Raw genomic sequence first — 20,939 nt, forward strand, 5'->3', positions numbered from 1 at the left:
AAAAAAAAAAAAAAAAAAAAAAAACACACACACACAAACATTCACCCGTGGTGCAGATTTTGAGAGAAGAAAGAAAAATAAAAGAAAAAAAGGGGAAAAAAGAAAAGAAAAAAAAGGGGGAAAAGAAAAGGAAGAAGAAAAAGAAAGAGAGGTGAGGAAAGGAAAAAATATAAATAAAAATAAAATAGAGTAATAATATATGCCTGAAAAGGTCAATAGGTTGATCTTTGATTGGTGCTTGAGGTTATGTTGCTACCACATTAGTTGTAAGGATGGGACTTTCGGACTGAAGGATGGGACAGCTCATTCCTAATGTCTTCATAGCAGGCACATTCGTGGAGATGTTGCCAGTTTTCTTTTGCTCCACAGAAACAGAGATCAGTGTTTAACAGGCCTAGCTGGTGGAGTTTTTCGTTAAGGGATCCATGCTCAGTAATAAGATACGTTGTTTCCAGACTAATTGTAAACCATGAGCTAATCTTCTTCGACAAAGGAGACATCCGGTAGGAAATTTATGGTTACAGTGTCAACAGTTGAATTGTCCCACCTTGTTTGCCAGACATTTATTAGCTCTTTAAAGCATCGAGCTTTTTCCCTTTTATTGTCATCATTTAGCGATAGGTCTATATCCATGATGGAGGTAGGTATTCCTTTTTTGAGCCTGAATCATAATCCTCTAAATATTACATAAAGGTCTAATGAAAGAGTCCCAGCAATAACCTGAATTGCCGCAGTGGACACCGTTCGGAAGATGCGATGTGTTGCTAGTAGCATAGCCCTCTGGATTGAGTTGAGTTTGCTTCATTTTGACGATTACCACTCTGTGGAACCAATCTCCGGTCGCGAATGACTATGGGAAGGAATACCACTTTATACTAGTAGAGGAGCAGGGTCCTCCTGGACAGGCCCCCACTCATTTCTTGAAATTCTAATGATGGAGGCTGTAAACCTCCTGGTTTTTTCACGAAGGTGTTGTAGGTGAGGCAGGAATGATAGCCTGTGGTCTGTGATCACTCCCAAGACCCTGGCCTGCACGACCAGGATAGCTGGATACCATTAATTTTGATATGGGGGGGGGCCTTCTTATGTCAGGTTTGGTTTTGAAAATCATCATCTTTGTTTTAGTGGGATTAATCTGAAGTTTGTTGGTTGCCACCCAGGAGGTGAGACTATCAAGGACTTTCTGCCCTCTCAGTTTACGGACCGATCTTGAATGACCTGAGATGATGACAGTCAAATCATCGGCAAATGCAATGACTTTAGTATGTTCAAATGATTTGTGTAACCAGTTTTGAAGCATCATACTCCAGACCAGGGGTCCCAGAACTGACCCCTGTGGACACCCCCGGTAAACAGGCCTGTGGATCTGTTGGTATTTAGATTTTACGATGATCGATCGCTCTGAAAAGTAGTTTCGGATTAGCCAATAGAGATTGTGAGGGCATTCTTCCGATCTTAGGCGTTCCAGGGCGCTTTCCCACCATACGTTGTCGAATGCCCCCTCAAAATCAATGAACAAGGCCATTTCGTACATCTCCAGATACAGGACCAGGTCTGAGAGGGCCTCCTCACAGGACCCACCTGGGGTAAATCCATATTGTGCAGGCGAGATCAGATTCCGAGAAAGAAACAGATTTGTAATGCGCAGAGCTAGTAACCGTTCTAGGATTTTTACCATGTTGGCCAGAAGTGCTATGGGTCTGAAGGATCTCGGCTCTGTAATTGGTTTATTGGGCTTGGCGATGAGACCAAGTAGTGCAGTCTTCCAGATTTGTGGGAAACAATAGTGAGAGAGACATTTGTTGTATAACAGTAGCAGGAGCTCAGGTTTAATTTTATGTAGTGTAATGATGAAAGCACATTCCACCATGTTCAATCCTGGGCATTTTTTTATGTTAATCTTCTTAAGAACTGCTTCAAGTTCCAGTTTTGTGAATGGGTCAGTTTTCACTGACGTTTGGTATTTTTCATTGTCCATTCCTTCCAATAGTTTATTTAGTTCTTCATTGATTTATTTGAGCTATCAAATTCCCACAACAGATGGAAGTTTTGAGGACAAATTGGCCTGTTGTACTGGGATCCATGGTGAAAGAAGATTAAGTGTTTTTCTGGTTAACACTTAAATTGTTTTACTGGTTAACACTTAATCTTCTTTCAGATGGAAGTTTTGTTCCAACAAGGCAAACTTCTGTACATCTATTTTGCAACCATCTTTCTTCAATTTGAATTTGGGTCCCCTTATGTGGGGCACAAATTCAAATTAGGATAGGGGGTCTGAGCAAGAAGAAAAATCTCATCAGCACTGAGCTTGCTCAATCCATTCAAAGTCTTAAACACCTCAATCATTAGCATTAGTAGAGGCATATGATGCAAGAAAGCAAGCTTATTCAGCATCAGCCAAAAAAAAAAAAAAAAACACACACACCACTCCCATTTCACCCCCTCCGTTCGTTCGAAATACCTGTCCAGTTGAGCTTTAAATTTGTTTAGGCTATCAACTTCAACAACAAGTGATGGAAGTCGGTTCCACCAACCAACCACCCGCTGGCCAAAGGCAAATTTCCGCACATCTATCCGACATCCGTCCTTCCTCAATTTGAATTTATGCCCTCTGAGGTGATTATTCTGAGCAAGATGAAGAATCCCATTGGCATTGAGCATGCTCAAACCATTCAAAGCCTTATACACCTCTATCAGATCACCTCGCCGGTGCCTAGTCTCCAGACTCTGTAATTTGCAAAACTAAAGCCTTTCTTCGTAAGAGCAACCCTTTGTTCCATTCACTAATCTTGTTGCCCTTCTCTGTACCCGTTCCAGCAGCTCTACATCCTTCTTGAAATGAGGCCTCCAGACCTGTATACAGTACTCAAGATGTGGCCTAACCATTGCCTTATACAAGGGAATAATCACCTCCTTATCCCTGCTAGAAAAATTCCTGTATATCATTGACAAGACACCATGAGCTACTCTTGCAGCTCGTCTGCACTGCTCAGAGAACTTCATATCTGCCTGCACAATTACCCCCAGGTCCTTTTCATTCTCCGCCACTGTCAGTGTAGTACCGCAGAGTTGATACGTTGCTCTGGGGTTACTGTTTCCCATATGTAGTACTTTACATTTGTCAATGTTAAACTTCATTTGCCACCTCTCAGCCCATCTGTTCAACCTTTCCAGATCCTGTTACAGCAGCACAGCGTCAGTAGTGTTCTTAACAACCCTGCTAACCTTTGTATCATCTGCAAACTTGGACATTAAACTTGATATCCCATCATCAATATCATTCATAAACACTGAAAACAACAACGGACCCAACACTGAACCCTCAGGAACTCCACTAATAACATTAGTCCATGTTGAGCAGTGTCCATTGATTACCACTCTCTGTCTTCTGCCACTCAACCATCCCCTTATCCATAGCAGCAATTTGCCTCCAATGCCACACTGCTCCAATTTGTGCAGCAGTCTTCCATGTGCAACAGTATCAAAAGCCTTTCTAAGATCCAAATATATAATATCAAAGTTATTCCCTGCATCCAGTTCATTTGTGACTACATCATAGTATCCAATCAAATTGGTCAGGCAAGACCTGCCCTTAACAAAACCATGCTGCGTCTGAGCTATAACTGAATTCTTGTCTAGATGATCCTGCAGTGCTTCCTTAACCAGTGCCTCCATTAACTTACCTGGAACAGAAGTTAAACTAACAAGTCTATAAAATCAGATCAATCAGATCTTGTGTGTAGTACTCAAGGTGTAGCCTGCCCATTGCTTTGTACAATGGGACAACCATCCCCGTATCTCTGCTAATAAAATCAGATCACCTCTCAGGTGCATGGTCTCCAAATGCTGCAGTTTGTAGAACTGAAGCCTTTCTTGGTAAGAGAACCCCTTTGTTCCCCTGACCAATCTGGTTGCCCTTCTCTGTACTCGTTTCAGCAGCTCCACATCTAGCCTAAAATGAGGCCTCCAGACTTGTGTGTAGTACTCAAGGTGTAGCCTGACCATTGCTTTGTACAATGGGTCAACCATCCCCTTATCCCTGCTAATAAAATTCCTGTATGTCATTGACAAAACCCCATGAGAGTCCTGGCAGCCTGTCTGCATTGCTTAAAAAACTTCATATCTGACTGCTCAGTTACTCTCGTTTTCATTTTCCTCTACCCTGACTACCACACAGTTGGTACGTTACTCTAGGATTACTGTTACCATGGGTGCCGGCAGCATGGTGCAAGATCTTTGGATTTCAAAGTAATACACAATTTTTAATATTTTCGTTAATTTATTTTGGTGAACAAAAAATTTATTCCCACATGCACTACCTTGAAAAATGTCCTGCCGGCGCCCATGACTGTTACTCATATGGAGTACTTTACATTTGTCAATGTTAAACTTCGGTTGTCATTTCTCAGCCCATCTGTCAAACTTTTCTAGATCCTGTTGCAGTAGCATACTGTCATTACTCTCATTAACCATCCTTTGTATTATCTGCAAAGTTTGATATTAAGCCTCAGTAGCGTAGCTACCCTTTTTTTGGGCCCGGAGGCAAAGAACATGTTCGGGCCCCTACATAATTAACGAAAATTTGCAAAAAGAGGAGACAGCTAAAGACGCCGGTCCAGGAGGCAATTGCCTTGCCTGCCTACATGGTAGCTACGCCACTGTTAAGCCTTCATCATTATCAGAATATTTTAGCCTGCAAACAATATCCGTCGGCACACGTTTGTACTTTCATTTCATTTTTCATTCATTTATTAATTACACACAATATAGTCTCAACATTATGTACATAAAAGTATATACATGATTTATATACAAGATATATTTACATATAATTATATGCTCTGACAAACATTAAACTCTCATGTGTGTGTGCAAGTGTGTTCTTATTCAGGGTAGCTCCCAGGCATAAGCCCAAATCTACCTTGAGAACTTGGGAATATATAGTCTTTACAAAGCAGTCCTTAAAAAGTATGTTAAATTACTTGAGTCTGATTTTACTGTAGCGCTATTCGCACTTGAAATCCCGCACCCACTGGAGGTAGTGCAATACCAGTGAGTGCCAGCAATCCCGCGCCCCGGGTTGCCCATACCAGGGAGCCAGCAGGGAAAAAAAAAAAAAAAAAATATATATATATATATATATATATATATATAATAAAACAACAATAATATTCAATAGTCTGGATGGCACAACTATAAACTTCAAAAATCACAGTTCAACTGAATATTTCCTCAGCTGCTGTTTCACATGCACTGGAACCTCCAAAACCAATAACGGTACTATCCAGCAATCTCCAACTGTACGCCATGGATAATAGACGCTTTAGACCACCAGACCCGACGCAGTGAATCTGATCCAGCACGGCAGAATCCAGAATGGAGTATTCATGATTGCAGCACAAAAGACAACCAACCAGAGCACCAGACCCAACACCATGAATCAGGTCCAGCACCCCAGCCGCCAGCCAGATGCAGAAACCAATAGTGAAACTCCATGAAGACAATTAAGACACTAGGTTTGCCTCTGAAGAAAGGCTCTGAGAACAGTTCTTGCAAAAACAGCAGCTGAAAACTCCTGAAATAAATTAAAACAGTCACGATTTGCAATAAGCAAATGCACTGTATCAAATGATAAGTCAGGAATATGCGCCATCAAAATCCGCCTTTGGTCTTCATACTCACGACAAAAAAATTACATGCATCCAAGTCTCCTGCTCGCCACATGTACAGAAAGGATCTGTCTCCAACCCTCTCTCATATAATCTGGCCCTAAGTGAGCCGTGTCCTGTTAACAAATGAGAAGTGTACATAGAAGGCGTAAACCAAGATGCCACGGTTTTTGCCAATGCATAGTTCACCTGGGGAATATATTTCCTCGTCACAGCTCCAACATCACCACTTTCCCATCTGGTCTGCCATAAATCCATTAATTTGTTCCATATTCGTTGTTTTTCTTCTTTAATATTATTCTCCAAATCAATTGTAATATCCAAAAACGTTACTGATGTACCCTTTTTCAATTTGTACAAAAACCCTCTGTAGACAATAAATAAATCCAATGGCATGGTACCAGCAATTACCTGTAGGGCGTTTGTAGACGCTGTTCTAGGTACTTTCAATAAAGTTAATAACATAGAGCGCTGAAGCGATAAAAGTTTCGATCGAATCCTAGTTTTAGTTACCACAGAAAACCAAACAACAGCCGCATATGCCACTATCTGGAGAAAAATAGTCTTATAATACAATGACAACACTCTCTTATTCAATCCCCACTCCTTACGAGAAATCCTAGCAATGGAGCCTGTAAAGTGTCTTACTTTTACATTTAGGTGTGAAACATGTGGGAAAAAGGAAAGTTTGTCATCTATGATTAATCCCAAATACTTAGTTTTAGCAACATAAGGAATTTGAACACCACCTAAAAGAACTCTTGGAGGCCTGCCGTAATCAAATTGTTTCTTAAAAACCATAAAACAGGTCTTACTTGCAGAGATCTTCAATTTGTTCAAATTGGCCCACTCCATTAAATCATCTAAAACTGACTGTATTTTTCTTTCCAATATAAGTCTGGAGCGCCCAGAAACTCCAATCACAAGGTCATCAGCATAAGCTATCTTAGCAACCTCTGTACTCTCCTTAACAAGCCACTGATCTAAAACTGCATTCCAAAAGAGAGGTCCCAAAACCGAACCTTGAGGACAGCCTCTCGAGACACTGGCACTATATGACAGATGACGTGCACGCACAGTAATAAATCTGTCCTGAAAGTATGACCTTATAGTGTTAAATATGTAACTATTACACTCTGCAAGCACTAGAGATCGAAGGGCACTTTCCCACCATACCGAATCAAATGCTCCTTCGAAGTCTATAAAGACCATAAGAACATATTTCTCAGAAGAATCCTTAATGTACTTTAAAAGAGATGTTATGGCGTCCTCTGTAGAGTGCCCCTTCTTAAATCCATGCTGATCAGCAGAACACAGATGCTTATCCTCTAACATCGCAGAAATTCTGGGAGCAAGTAACCTTTCATAAACCTTACCCATGTTCGCCAAGAGAGAAATTGGTCTGTATGCTCTCGGATCAGTCCTGGGCTTACCAGGCTTATGCAATATCTTTAGCAGTGCCATCTTCCACGGTCTTGAAAACGTACCTTCAGTGAAACATTTATTAAACAAATTTAACATAATTTGAGGAAAGTAATCATAAAACTTAATGATTACTTGATTTTCAATTAAGTCCAAACCTGGACATTTCTTAACGTTCAATTTAGCTACTGCTGCACCCAACTCCACCAAACTGAAGAGTTCAGCTTCAGCGTCACCTGCTCCTGTAAACTCAGAGTTCATCCGGCGTATCTCTGTTTGTTCAGGTGAATCATCTTGAGGAAGATCCTGAGGAAATAGTCTTCTAACAATCGTTTCCACAGTAGAAAACCAATCCAATGTCTCATCATTATTGTTCAATACAGTGTTGTATATTTCTCCACAAAGCAACTTATTACGAGAGATTTTATACACGAGACCCCAGGGATCTCTGTTACCAACTTCATTAACCAAATTTTGCCAACAAGTTCTCTTGCTCTCAGCAATAGCCTTATGAAAGGCCTTTCTTCTCTCTTTATAGGCATTTTTAAATGATTCCACATCAACACTAGAGAGATGTCTATTTCTTTGGTATACTTTCCTAGCCTGGCATACCTGAGACCTCAGAGAAGACAAAGCAGGAGTCCACCACGGCACAGATAACTTTTTAGTCCTTTTTCTCCTCGTAGAGTGCACACAAGTCTGGAAAATATGATACTGTACATAGTTTACATATTCATAAGCTGTCATACCATTTAAACTCTCTCCAGGTATCGCACAATTATCACTATCGAAAACTGTAGTCAAATAATTTTTAAAATTGTTCCAGTTAACACGGTCCATAGAAAATCTAGACAGATCACTCGTAGCGAAGCTCTTTTCCCTTACTTCGAAACAGAGATCAAATGAAATTGCACGGTGATCACTATTTACTAAACCAGAATTGACTTCCCAATTCAAAATAGAATCGCACATACGAAGAGATGTCGCAGTTACGTCAATATTAGACTCTCCATTTACAGTTGAAAAGGTGAACGGCTTATTTGGAAGGTTTTGAACAACAAGATTATGAGATAAGGTCTTCAAATTGGTTCCCTCTCACATCAGTATATCCACTGTGCCAAAAAAAAAAATGTGATTTTGCATTAAAATCAGCAGTCACAATGAGATTATGGGATGCATATCTTAAACAAATATTTTCCAAATTATGAAGCGCTATCTGAATATTTTCCGATGGAGGACAATACAGTGACACTAGGCAGAAAGAAGAAACTTGTGAAGACACAATAATGCTTGTCATACACGCCGAGCACAAACCCGTGATTGACGTTACAACAAGGTCTTGATTAAAAATTACAATAGCGGATTTTGGAGGAACATCCACAGCTGCTACTATTCTAGTAGAAGAAGGAAAACCCATAATCTTATGAGCTGCCCCTCCCACTTGTGAGGAATAAAATGGCTCCTGTATACAAACAATATCTATACAATGCTCCAAGGCAATCACCCTTATTTCATCAGCAACTGCCCGACAGCGCTGACCATTTATTTGCAAAATCTTTAAATCTCTATGTCCTTGCAAAGCTCCAGAGGTAAAATCAGAGGAGTTATTATTCCATGATTGATGCGCATGTTTGCTAATTCCACTGCTCTCATGTACTCAGGACACTTAATGTCCCTTACGGAGTGATTACAATCTCTGTTTCTTCTCTTACAATTAATACATTGTGGAGGATCCTCCTTGTGAGGGCACTCAGCGAAAACATGACCCCCATTAGCACAGTGACCACAAGAAACAGTCTTGTGTGAACATGACTGTGCACCATGTCCAAAACCCAGACATCTAAAACACTTGTTCACCACCGTGAATTTCCGAAACCTATGTGAACCGAATCCAAGGAAAATTCTTTCATTATGAAACAAGCATTTATATAATCGAGGGCTGAAACCAATGACCCAATTAGTTGCATTAGTTCCAGATCCAGAATTAAATCTGAATGTTACTTCATCTTTTACCTCATCCTGAGTAAATTCATAATCTTTAAAATTTTTATAATATAAATCCTCCAGGATTTCATCCTTTGTAAACTCCTTGGGAACCCCGTATACAAGCACTGTTGGATCTGACATTTTAGGCCTCTCGATCGATATACCAACCTCCTTTAAAGCTGAAACGTTCCCTATCCTAGTTGCATCTTCTGAGTTTGTGGTTTCTAATAAAACCCTTTTATTCCTCAGGAGACGAATATTTTTAATTTTCATATTCTTATAATCCTTCTTAATTGCGTCTGCCACCGCATTCCTGACGTCTTGGCTTGAAGCCAAAGCAGAATTCTCTGTTGGTCTAAGTATAACAATATTTTTAGGGTCCGAAATACCACGAGGACTAACCGAGGACACATGCACAACCTTATCTGCAGCAGCAACACCCATTGCGCGCCTCTCAGTAGCCTCTCTAACAATAGTATCACCATTTAAATTCTCACAAACCAAATTCTGCCTAACAGCATCAGCAAAAAATCTATGAGGAGCTGCCCGTTTCTCCATTAGCTGATTAAAATGATTTGCTCGAATTTCTAGTTCAACTGATTTAGCTTTTAATCGCTCATTGTCAATCAATAAAGCTGTTGTGACTGCCTCCAAATCTGCCCACAAACTATGGATGCGATTTGAGGCCAACTTTGTTACTTTGCTTGAATCAGCTGACATTACCTCACCCAAAGCCTTTCGGATTTTGGCTACCGCTGAATACACAGCAGAAGCCTCTATGGACCCACCAAGGTCCAAACCCTCGGTAAATGACGAATCCCGAACCACATCATTTTCACTAGAACTATTTTGATTATCCGTATTAATCGTAGTAGTAATTAGATTAACATCCGTTTCTATTGATGGGGTAGACTCTTCCACCCACACCTGAGGATTTTTATCCTTATCCTTGTCTTTATCTTTGTCCAACCGAGGAGCAAGCACTCTGGGCGTTTTAGGTGTTTTTTTTACCTCTAGACATTTTTACATTGTCTGAAGATTTCTTTCTCCTCCCCGAATCCACTAACTCCGATCCGGAAGACGAATTCTCTGCTTCAGAATGTCTAGTTAAAGTTTTTTCTAAATCCGTATCCATGTTTAAGAGAGTATGTTTCAGTGAAGAAACAAAAGCCATAAATAAATAATCTTATAGCTGGATAGATTTCTCTTCTTCAAAATATCCCGAAAATAATCACACAACTTCAAAATATGTATATTTTGAATTATATTATATTTAATATTATTCAGTACTATGTATTTACTGAGATGGCACTAGTTATTGTTTTCCATCTCCATGGATATTTTTAAACAAAATTTCTCAGGTAGCCATTTTCTCCCATGAAAAGTCTATGGGCTAATGCTAAGTCTATGGGAAATTTCAGAACGGTATATATTCCAGTGTTAACTCTATGTATTCCTATGTATAGTATTCAAATAATGAAAGAGAATACTTCACTCGATGATATCAGCACAACCCCACGATTCCGACACCCAAAATTTAACAGAACAACTCACCAACTCTTCGTCTTTAAGAAGCACATAATTTAATAGCAGGGGGAGGCTTAAAAAACTTTAAATAATCTTAAGAACAGGAGCACATTTTAACGATTAATCCAACCAACAATCCCTCTAGTTTGTACTGCCATAATCCACAATGGCGCAATATAGTCTCAGTCGCTGATATGCCTAAAACCCAACAGCACCATAGAGGCCGCTGTGTGAGTCGCCGCTCTTCCGTGAAAATTAAGGCTATAGAGCTCTGTTCGTGGTGCATTCGTGCAAACCTCAACTACTGTTGATACTTCAAATTCTTGGTTGATGTTTTGCAGGTATGTCTGATAAGATTGTTAAACTACCCTTCCGAGTAGTACGACAGTCTTGTTCAGTACCGCAGCAGAAATTTTGTTTGGGGAGGGCTGGAACGTCCACATTAGTAGCTTTTAAGCATAAACGCGTGCCTTATATACAATTGTAAAAGATGATGAGGGGGGGGGGGGACTTTATCTCCCCTCGTAGATGTACCTGTGATTTGGTCACGTGGAATGAGCTTCCATGGTACAGTCACTCTCTTCATAATAAGATCATTTCGGTCTACTCTGGATAGTGTTGCCAGGGGTGGCCAATCTTTCCCTGCAGTCTGTTACGTATCATGTTGGAAGTGCTTCGCTTGCCACCTAGAAACGGATTGAGATGCCATCGGTATCAATAACTCTCCTCCCCTTGCTATCCAGGCCTTGCACCACCAATTGGTTTCACTAACTACGCAAAGGAATCTTATGCTAAGCGCTTATAATAAAAAATGAAAACAATTTTACTTTTATAAAATAAATTTAGTATAGGTTAACGAATAAATGTCCGGCTTTACAGAATCGGTGTTCTAATAATAAAAACATTTATTTAAAAAAGTATTAAAAATACTTTTTTGATATTCAAAAATTATAGCACCCACTACATTCAGCTGTCTTGACTCTTACCTGGAAACGCAGTGAGCTGCTGTAACAACCCATTTTTTGTGTATTAGCGCACCTCCGCAGGAGATCTTTCGCTGAAGAAATGCTTGCTTGACTATGGCAACCTGAAACAAATAGTATTTCATTCAAAATTCATTTCTCTGTATCTGTTTGTGCGTGTAATAACCAGATTTTTATAAAGTTGTTTGGTAAGAGGTAAATGACACCATATTTCTGATAAATGTTGGCTACTTTGTGTTATATAAGTAATATTTATATATTTAGCAATAAAAACGATTTCGATTTAAAAAGCAATAGCCTAATTACAGCGTTTATATTAACTGCAAGACGTGGAATTTAATATTGACCTTCATTTAATCAGGGGCATATTTCACTAGATGAGCAGCATCTACCCGTGGAATTAAAATAATTGCAATTACTCAGTTTATGCGCATGATATAAAGCTAGTAACGCCTCGTGGCCTTAACTTCTTCCACACTCATTCTAATTTTATATACTTCGCTTGTTCGGAAATTGGTTCACCTGTCATCGCTGAGATTTTATTATGTATCAATTACAGTTTAAACTTTAAAGCTTACATAAATGAATTGAATATTTACCTGCCATGGATTGTGGCCGAACTTTGTGTCATCTCCTCCAACTATCTTGTTGTTTCTAACGTATGGCTTTCCACAATCTGGAAATATAAGATAGAAATCAACGCAACTATTAATAGGCTGAATCTAGTTAGTCACCAGATTAAATGAAATTATGCTAATTTAAAAGCATATTTTTTTATTACATCCAGGCTTGCCTTCTTAAGCCTAAAGAGAGTAGAGCACTGTGTGTAATGCATTACGTGAGATGAATAATCAAATTTTATTAAAAATTAGACACTTAACCCATGTTATTTTATGCAGTTTAAATGATTGTTGAGTCTCCGAAATAAAAATTAACCAAAAAAAAAATAAATAAAAATAATATTGCATTATCAAATCAACGTTTCGGATCCAACTTCGAGTATCCGTTGTCAAGGCAAAGTTTGAGCAGATAGTAGATTTCCTCCAAACAGATTTAGATCTATTATCCACCCAACTTTATTTTCATACCGGATACCACATTTCGGATTCGAAACGTCGACAAGAATGCAATATTACTTAGCAAATAGAAGAAATGTAAAAGAGGTTTAAAGATTCTTTTGCATTTATACTTCGGTGAACTATTTAAAATTGCATAAATAAAGTAGAATCATTATTTTAATAAACCTAAAAAGTTTCTGACTTTAGTCAACACACTTATTCTGCCTGCCTTCTGACAAGATTCCAGTAAGTTGCAAAACCTGTTTTTAGGTACGAACAGCGGCAAGATGAGCGACAGTTTATTTTAGGGGCGTTCCAACTGCCACTAAGGGAAATGTTAGTCGTACATGGCATTAAGCAGTGTTTGTATTCTCCGCCCTCTCCTCCCAAAAATATACGTATATACGGTAGTACTTTCATAAGAAAGAGCAAAAATATACCTACAAAGAGTGGGGAGGAAAATTAGTATATCCTTATAAATTTCATGAATATCAATGTATAGGGTAATCCAAAAGCAGTGCAATAATTTTATTTGCATATAATACAAAACATGCAAAGCACCAGGCAACGTCACTCTTAGAGATGTTTCCGGAACAACTAAAGATTAGATTAAAAGTCATTTGCGGATGACAATAATTGAGGTGACCGACATTGGAATTTTTGCACTGCTCAACTCGGAGAACAGCACTTGGAATTACTGCGTCACCTTACCTTCTCTTTAAGGACCTCTGCAGTTGGTTTAATATCTGTAAATCCTTTCCTTGGAGGAGAATCGGGACCGCGGTGACTAGTTGGCATTACTGAATCGTGACTTTCAGGGTAGATGAAGCAGGTGTAACATACCCAAGCTCCGATTGAAAAGGGCTAAAGTATAATGATGCCAACATCATTATTCCTTTACATCAGAGATAACAGTGTAGCTACTGCAACTTTTTTTTTTTTTTTTTTTTGCGTCGTAATTAAAAAAAAACCTGAAGCTGGCAATAATTCTGTCGGAGAGGGAGGAGGAACTCTGGTTTTTTTTTTTTTTTTAATTACTGTTATCGCGTACGAGAGTTGCACAGTGAATTCCCCGAAAAACTGTGGTTTTGCTTCCGAAAAAAATCCAGCTAACTATAGAATACACAAAATTTATTGATATCTCAAGGCCTTAGTTGCCTTGGTGCAAATTTATACAATTTAACCCTAAAGCTGCTGGGAGCAGTACAAAAAATGCAGTAGCCAGTGCCACCTGTTGATGTGAAATGTAAATAAGAATTAAACTTTTAAACAAAAGTGTGGTTTCTCATTATAATGTACACGTGTTACCAATCCAAAATTGAAATCTTTGCTTTTTTTCGTTCAACTCTAAACCTACAAAATCACAATTATTTGGACTTCGATACCATGTTTAATAAAAGGTGTAATAAGAAGAAATACTTTTCTCAGCAACCATATAGGCTCTATTTTACTATAGAATGACGTATGGTGTATAGGGTAAATTTAACCAGTAATACTAGCCCCTTGACCTCCTCCCTATGTGCCACTTACCTGGACTGTTCACCACAGCAACGGGAGATGGCGCAACGGTTCTCGGAACGCAACAGGTCCATAGCATGCCGCCATCACAGAGGTCAACGGGTCGTTTACCTTGAAAAAGACAGCCTAAGGCGAGTCCACATTGATAAGAATTTCCTTCATATGAACAGCTGGTCGGGAGAGCTAGACAGTGGGGAGAAAAAATAATAATAATAAATAAAAGTTCAGTAGAATGCATAAAAGGGATAACAAGAGATCTAGCTGATCTTTTTATGATTAAAAAAAAAAAAAAAAGGCGACACTGGATGCTATAAAAACGTAACGTTATTAGTGATCCAATATCCTATTAGATATTGGATCACTGCAGTAATCCAATATCTAATAGGATAATTTAAGACTGGAAACAGTACTGTTTAATATAAACTTAAAATATAATCATGAACATAAGATGTAGTTATAGAGAATAAAACTCGTGCATTGAACAATTCCTAATGTGGAGAAAATTAATTTATTTGCTTGTGGAAGAAACTAGTGTATCATAAATAGTTACACAATGGTAAATTCTACCTTGTTAATTGTGTGAGTAGAAAGTATCACTGAAATAGTAAATTCAAAGAAAATGCATACCTCTGAAATATTGAGCGACGTTCATGAGATTGGAAATGAAATTACTGTCCAAAAACTTCATGGAAGTCCTATCCTGGTACAGTTGATGTTGTTGTTGAGTGTGATAGATGGACTGATAAGTGACAGCTGAGTATACATATATGACTAGTAGCAAGAAAGCCACCTTCAGCATCCTGAAAGAATACAAATTATTGAAACAAGTTACAGACACTGTATGTGATAATTAAACTATTTGAAAAATGGCTTAATTATCACATACAAAATGCACACTAATAAACTATTTATTTATTTATTTATTATTTTACACTCTTGCTTTGATGGCTACTGCACATCGTCGTGGCATCGACTGGATAGTTTCTGCATGTATTCCTGGGAAATCTCATGGTACCAAACACGGATTGATGTCTCCTGTAGCTTTTTTTTAGTGCTTTTGGTTTCTTTTGCATTACTGAAACAGCCAACAATTTTCAGTTTGATTGAAATCTGAACTGTTCCCAGCTCATATTATTGTCCGAAATGATTAATCCTTCAATCATTTTCGCAACTGTGAACAGTAACGATAGAAATAAATTACATTTATTTCAGCAAGAGTGCGACGTTTCATAAATTTACAACTTTTGCTAATTTTATGAAGTGGTATTTACGGTTTTGGCTATGACGTGGAGCAGAGTCGTCCTGAAAAATGCAATTGGCAGCATCCCCATAGTGATCTTTAATTGTGGGAAGCAAGAATGTCCTTGTACATCTCAGCATCCACTGTACCTTTCACAATTCAAGACGACCTACTCCTCTATGTGAAATACAGCTCCATATCATCTGAGGTGCAGAATGTTTCACTGTGGAGTCTTAAGTCAGGATGAATTTCTTCTTTGCCTAACAGTCTGCTGGCTGTCCGAACCATGCAAGTTGAATTTTGCTTCATTAGAGAAAATAACACATTTCCACTGATCCTCCGACCTTTTGCTCACTTTAGCTGCTGGGCTTTCATTTTTTGCATCAAAAGTGGCTTTTTTCTTGGGCATCTTGATACTGATCCCTATGAGAAAAGGTGTCTGCGTACTGTAGCAGTACCTGCCTTTACTCCTGTATCTCCTTCCATGCTGCTTTGAGATCTGTCGATGAGGATCTTCTGTTTCGGACACGCAGACGGACCAGAAATCTGTCCTGCGCTGCAGAAGATATTCGTGGACTTCCACTTTCTTTCTTTCTGTTTAGACTGCCAAGTTCTGATAATTTTCATAATAAACGTGCCACTGTTGACTAATTACAGTGAATCCTTTTAGCTTTTCTTGCGTAGAACGTTGCTGGATATCTCTCTTAATTGAACGCAGAAGGACATTCAGCAACATTTTTCCTACCTGGTGTTAATTGTGAAAACTTAGTCTTGCAATAAAACAGAATACTGGGCTCGTGGCATATTCACTGTACAGTATTTGTACTGCTGCTAGGGTGACGCAATCATGTATGGCACGTGACATCTAAGAGAGCTTGCTTCGGATGGACGATGCAATAGGGTAATTGCTATTACAGAACATACGATATATTGCCAAATTTCACAGAAATTCCGTGAATTCTGTTGCAATTTTTTTTTTTTTTTGAGCATCACTGAGTATGTGTGAGGGTTGAAAGGAGAGTTTCTGCATTGTGTCGGTGTTCGGTTAATTTTGCGGTTCGAATGCGGGTTTCAGCTTTTGAATGTAAATAATTTAATACAATAATATCAAGTTTTGGTATATTAATTCAAAGTACTCTGTTTCATTAGTTTTTTTTAAGTAACACTGTTTGTTAAATTATCAGCTGTATGTGTGTGTGTAAAAATGAGTATTTAGAGTTTTAAAACGAAGAAATTTGGGTGGATACGCGGGAGACGGCATTATCCCCCTTCTCCCCTAAGTTCCAAAGCTGTTGTTGAGTTACCATTGTATCATGTAGGCTAGTGCAAATGCATCATTTTAACATAGCTATCTACCAAAGTAGTTGAATTAATTAATTAAATGAATTAATTGCATTGGCATCGTTTTGGTTATATCTCATATTGTGAATGCCTCCACAACGAGTTGCCATGGTATTGTACTACCTCGAATAAATAACACTTCACCAGTGGAGAAGACTATTGTTATTTATTCTCGGCGGATACCACCACCCAGATGGCACCGTTTCAAAGCTTGTTGGCTTTTCTTCGGTAGGTTGGCAGGTACCCTGGTGTTGCAATAGTGACAACCCAGTTATGAAGTGTAACTTCACCTCAGAAGTTATACTTCATAGTCATTCTACCTCGTAGCATGAGGCCTGTGCCCTTAAATACTTTACCATTGTATATATTTCGATTAAGCGATTTGCAAGTTATTTATATATTTTCGTCTGGATTAAAATAGCAGGTGACATTTTAGGGTGTAGAGTTTCTACCTCTGGATTTAGTCAAGATACATTTAAGAAAATTAAGAGAAATTTTCTTAAAATGTCTTGGAGAGAGAGGGTTGCGGTATGAATAGTCGGGTGCGGTTCCGATTACGGTTTAATGCAATGGACCTGCATGGGATTCTAGCTGTGAAGGTAGAGGGCAGTTGCAGTTAAAAGTCGAGTGCAAATATCTCCACAGAGTAAACAAAAACGTTTCACTCAATGTCATAAAGGAGTTCCAACGTCCTTTTTTCTATATAGGAGTTCCTATACTTTCATAATTTAAAATAAGATATGTTCAAGTGAAGAATGGCTCAATGTCTAGATTTAAGGTATGCCCATATTACTTTATTAATATTACATTTACATGACGTTATTTATAAAATTTAAATAAATTATTCAAATTCTTTTGATAATTTACTCTTCAGTAAATTGCTTCTCTTTTCAGTAAACTGACACATGGCAAACCCCTACGTTAGTTTTCGAAATATGTATTAATTAAAGCATGAATGTGAAATTTAGTAAAAATATATAAATTGAACTCTGTTTTTTTAAGAAGTACACGCAGCAGTTTTTTTTTTTTTAAGCTGAAAATAGGGGTGCCTCTTATAAAATGCGTAAGCGCCGACTGCGTGAGAAGACAAGGGGTCGGGACAATTCCCCCACGTTTTTCTAACTGGTAAGAAATTTCCATTACAGTCCTTCCCCTGTTCTAAAGTTTTTCAGACCGCACCCCCTCCTTTCAAATCAAAACTCGGTTTTATGCTTACAAACGGGTGCATCTTATAAATGGAAAATACAGTAATCTTTAATAATTCAGTTTAATGTAACTTGCATTTCTAATTGAGACAAACATAAACAATTACCTTGCATGTACCAGATCCTTGTGGTCATCTACTAGGCAATCTCGTCATTGCTATTGCTTTTGCCACATTCATAAGCTCTGAAAGTTTATCTAGCATTAGAACTGGCGGAACTTATGTGGGTTAGTAGGTCCAACATCGTGAGATGTTATTCACCGCGAGCCCAACCTGAAAATAAATTCATTTATTAACTTCACATGAAACGAACGTTCGAGACGATTTCAGTATTTCTAGAAATCGATATTACGTTATTTACATAGTCACCGAACATCTAATAATGAACCATATAGCATTAAATCAGCGTGAAATATTTGAACATGATGTGCAAAAGGTTTCCTTTGGACATCATTTACTTTGTTTGTTCCGATATAGCCTGAGATGAAAGATATTGTTTCCTGTCGTTAATTCTTCGACAATGATCTCGATGGCAAACTAGGGTAGTATCATGCGTTTGGAAGGAACCCTGTAGTCAGCTTTACACAGATTTCCTGTTTGCTTTGTTGGCTTGCCATCTTTGTTAAACAAAACAAAAGACAACCGTTAAGCCTATTTGTAGTCTTTTGAGGAGCATAACCTGAACACTATCAAAATTACTATCGTTCCAAATCTATGGAACGTAGCTTTGCCAATAAATTTAGCACAAAAATAGATTCGCTTGACAACTTATTACATTAAGTTCAGTACAGTATAAGGAATAGAAGTGGTTGTAACAAAGCACTTCTCAATATGAACAGTGGTTTACACGGGTTTGTTATTGTACTCATGTACGTGAAGATGACACACACTGATGGATCGTTCTATTTAGCAACCGACAATACGATAAGGTCTGCTTGTTCGATCTTGTTAAGTTTATTTCGAAAGAGAAAGACAGACGAATCTAAGACAGTCAAGTTTTTACTAAACTCAACTAGGATGATGACCTGGTTTCTTAGAGTGAAAGACACAGAAGTATTCGCTTTGTCAATCAAGAATGCATCAATACTTCATTGAATAACATTCACTCACCTTGTTATGGTGGTTAATTGTCAGAGCAATAAAATAATAGGCGTTGATATTACTAGAGAAAGGTTGCTAGTATCTTTCTGTTTCTGTGGGAACATTATAAAACAAAACAGTACACCATTCCTAGTTTAATTTATTTTAAACATATTCGCAGCCTACCTATATTTAGTACAACGATTCCAATTCGAACACTTATACGCTGAACATTGAGAGAATCGGATTTACTTACATTTGCTGCTATTGGTGGAAATAATCATACGGCTTTACCTGATGGGAAAGTTACCGTGGTGTGTTCTACAGCCACAAGAGGCTCTGCTTTTCTATGTTACCTGACCAATTTAGCGTTTACTGTTTATTTCCTACGCGCCCATCCATCTGGAGGTAATGACCTGGTTTTTCCTTCACACAGCTAGGTCAAGTTGTTTGCGGTACAGTCACCTACTTTCCGTAAAAAGACTTCGGCAGCTTTCTGACATAAACACCATTTCAATTGTACAAAGAGGTTGGGAGTTCGTTATTAACATACCAATTGATTTTAATATCGATCTTGTGTTAAAAAAAATTTATACAAACCTGGAAAACTTTTAACAAAATTCTGAATGTTCTATTAATTTTTTAAAGTATATACAGTTTCATTAATCTTAGACCTATAATAGCTTGTGTGCACTGATCTGGAAACGGGGGACATGGCAATTATTTCTTTGGTTACTCCTCCGAAGATAACAGATGAGGTCACAAGACTGATTTGCTGAAAAGTAAGGCCAGCGGGTTTATATATCGGGGTGTTGATGCAGTTCAGTGTGTGAGCCGACCGAATCAGGTACGATTAACATCCGGGGGGGTCAAAGGAATAAAAGACAAAAGTATATTGTCAAAAGAAATGTAGGCAAAAACTTACACTAGGTCAATTGTAAAATTTTTATTAGCATTAGCATTAGCATTAGTAGAGGCGTTTGATGCAAGAAAGCAAGCTTATGCAGCATCAGCCAAAAAAAAAAAAAAAAAAAAAAAACCCACTTCCACTTCACCCCTCTGTTCGTTCAAAATACCTGTCCAGCTGAGCCTTAAACTTATTTAGGCTATCAACCTCCACTACAAGGGATGGAAGTCTGTTCCACCCGCTGGCTAAAGGCAAATTTCCGCACGTCTATACTACATCTGTCTTTCCTCAATTTGAATTTATGCCCTCTCAGGTGATTTTTCTGAGCTAGAGGAAGAATCCCATCAGCATTGAGCATCCTTAAACCATTCAAGGCTTTATACACCTCTATCAGATCACCTCGCTGGTGCCTAGTCTCCAGACACTGTAATTTGCAAAACTTAAGCCTTTCTTCGTAAGAACACCCCTTTGTTCCATTCACTAATCTTGTTGCCCCTTCTCTGTACTCGTTCCAGCAGCTCTACATCCTTCTTGAAATGAGGCCTCCAGACCTGTATACAGTACTCCAGGTGTGGCCTGACCATTGCCTTATACAAGGGAATAATCACCTCCTTATCCCTGCTGGAAAAATTCCTGTATATCATTGACAATACTCCATGAGCTACTCTTGCAGCCCGTCTGCACTGCTCAGAGAACTTCATATCTGCCTGCACAACCACCCCCAATCTCTGTACTCGTTCCAGCAGCTCTACATCCTTCTTGAAATGAGGCCTCCAGACCTGTATACAGTACTCCAGGTGTGGCCTGACCATTGCCTTATACAAGGGAATAATCACCTCCTTATCCCTGCTGGAAAAATTCCTGTATATCATTGACAATACTCCATGAGCTACTCTTGCAGCCCGTCTGCACTGCTCAGAGAACTTCATATCTGCCTGCACAACCACCCCCAAGTCCCTTTCATTCTCTACCACTGTCAGTGTAGTACCACAGAGTTGATACGT

General features: G+C 38.6%; 1 protein-coding gene across 3 annotated transcripts in view; it reads right to left on the reverse strand.

The window, feature by feature from the left end:
* The window catches only part of LOC150075312 (trypsin-1-like), a 54,160-nt gene that overhangs the window by 7,748 nt on the left and 25,473 nt on the right, over nucleotides 1-20,939 (reverse strand). Inside the window, exons 1-6 of one of the 3 annotated variants that reach the window (XM_090388709.1) lie at nucleotides 19,629-19,727; nucleotides 18,057-18,221; nucleotides 14,791-14,963; nucleotides 14,176-14,346; nucleotides 12,187-12,263; nucleotides 11,591-11,691 (exon numbers count right to left, since the gene is read on the reverse strand). In XM_090388709.1, the coding sequence (XP_090244835.1) occupies nucleotides 11,591-11,691; nucleotides 12,187-12,263; nucleotides 14,176-14,346; nucleotides 14,791-14,962 (521 nt within the window). In that variant the 5' untranslated portion in view covers nucleotide 14,963; nucleotides 18,057-18,221; nucleotides 19,629-19,727. Of the gene's footprint in view, nucleotides 1-11,590; nucleotides 11,692-12,186; nucleotides 12,264-14,175; nucleotides 14,347-14,790; nucleotides 14,964-18,056; nucleotides 18,222-19,058; nucleotides 19,159-19,628; nucleotides 19,728-20,939 lie in introns of those variants that run through there. The other 2 variants (XM_090388708.1, XM_090388706.1) reach the window with 2 other exon arrangements.

The sequence above is a fragment of the Mastigoproctus giganteus genome, chromosome 14, assembly GCF_048544385.1.
Source record: "Mastigoproctus giganteus isolate SK-2022 chromosome 14, ASM4854438v1, whole genome shotgun sequence".
Classification (NCBI taxonomy): Eukaryota; Metazoa; Arthropoda; class Arachnida; order Uropygi; family Thelyphonidae; genus Mastigoproctus; species Mastigoproctus giganteus.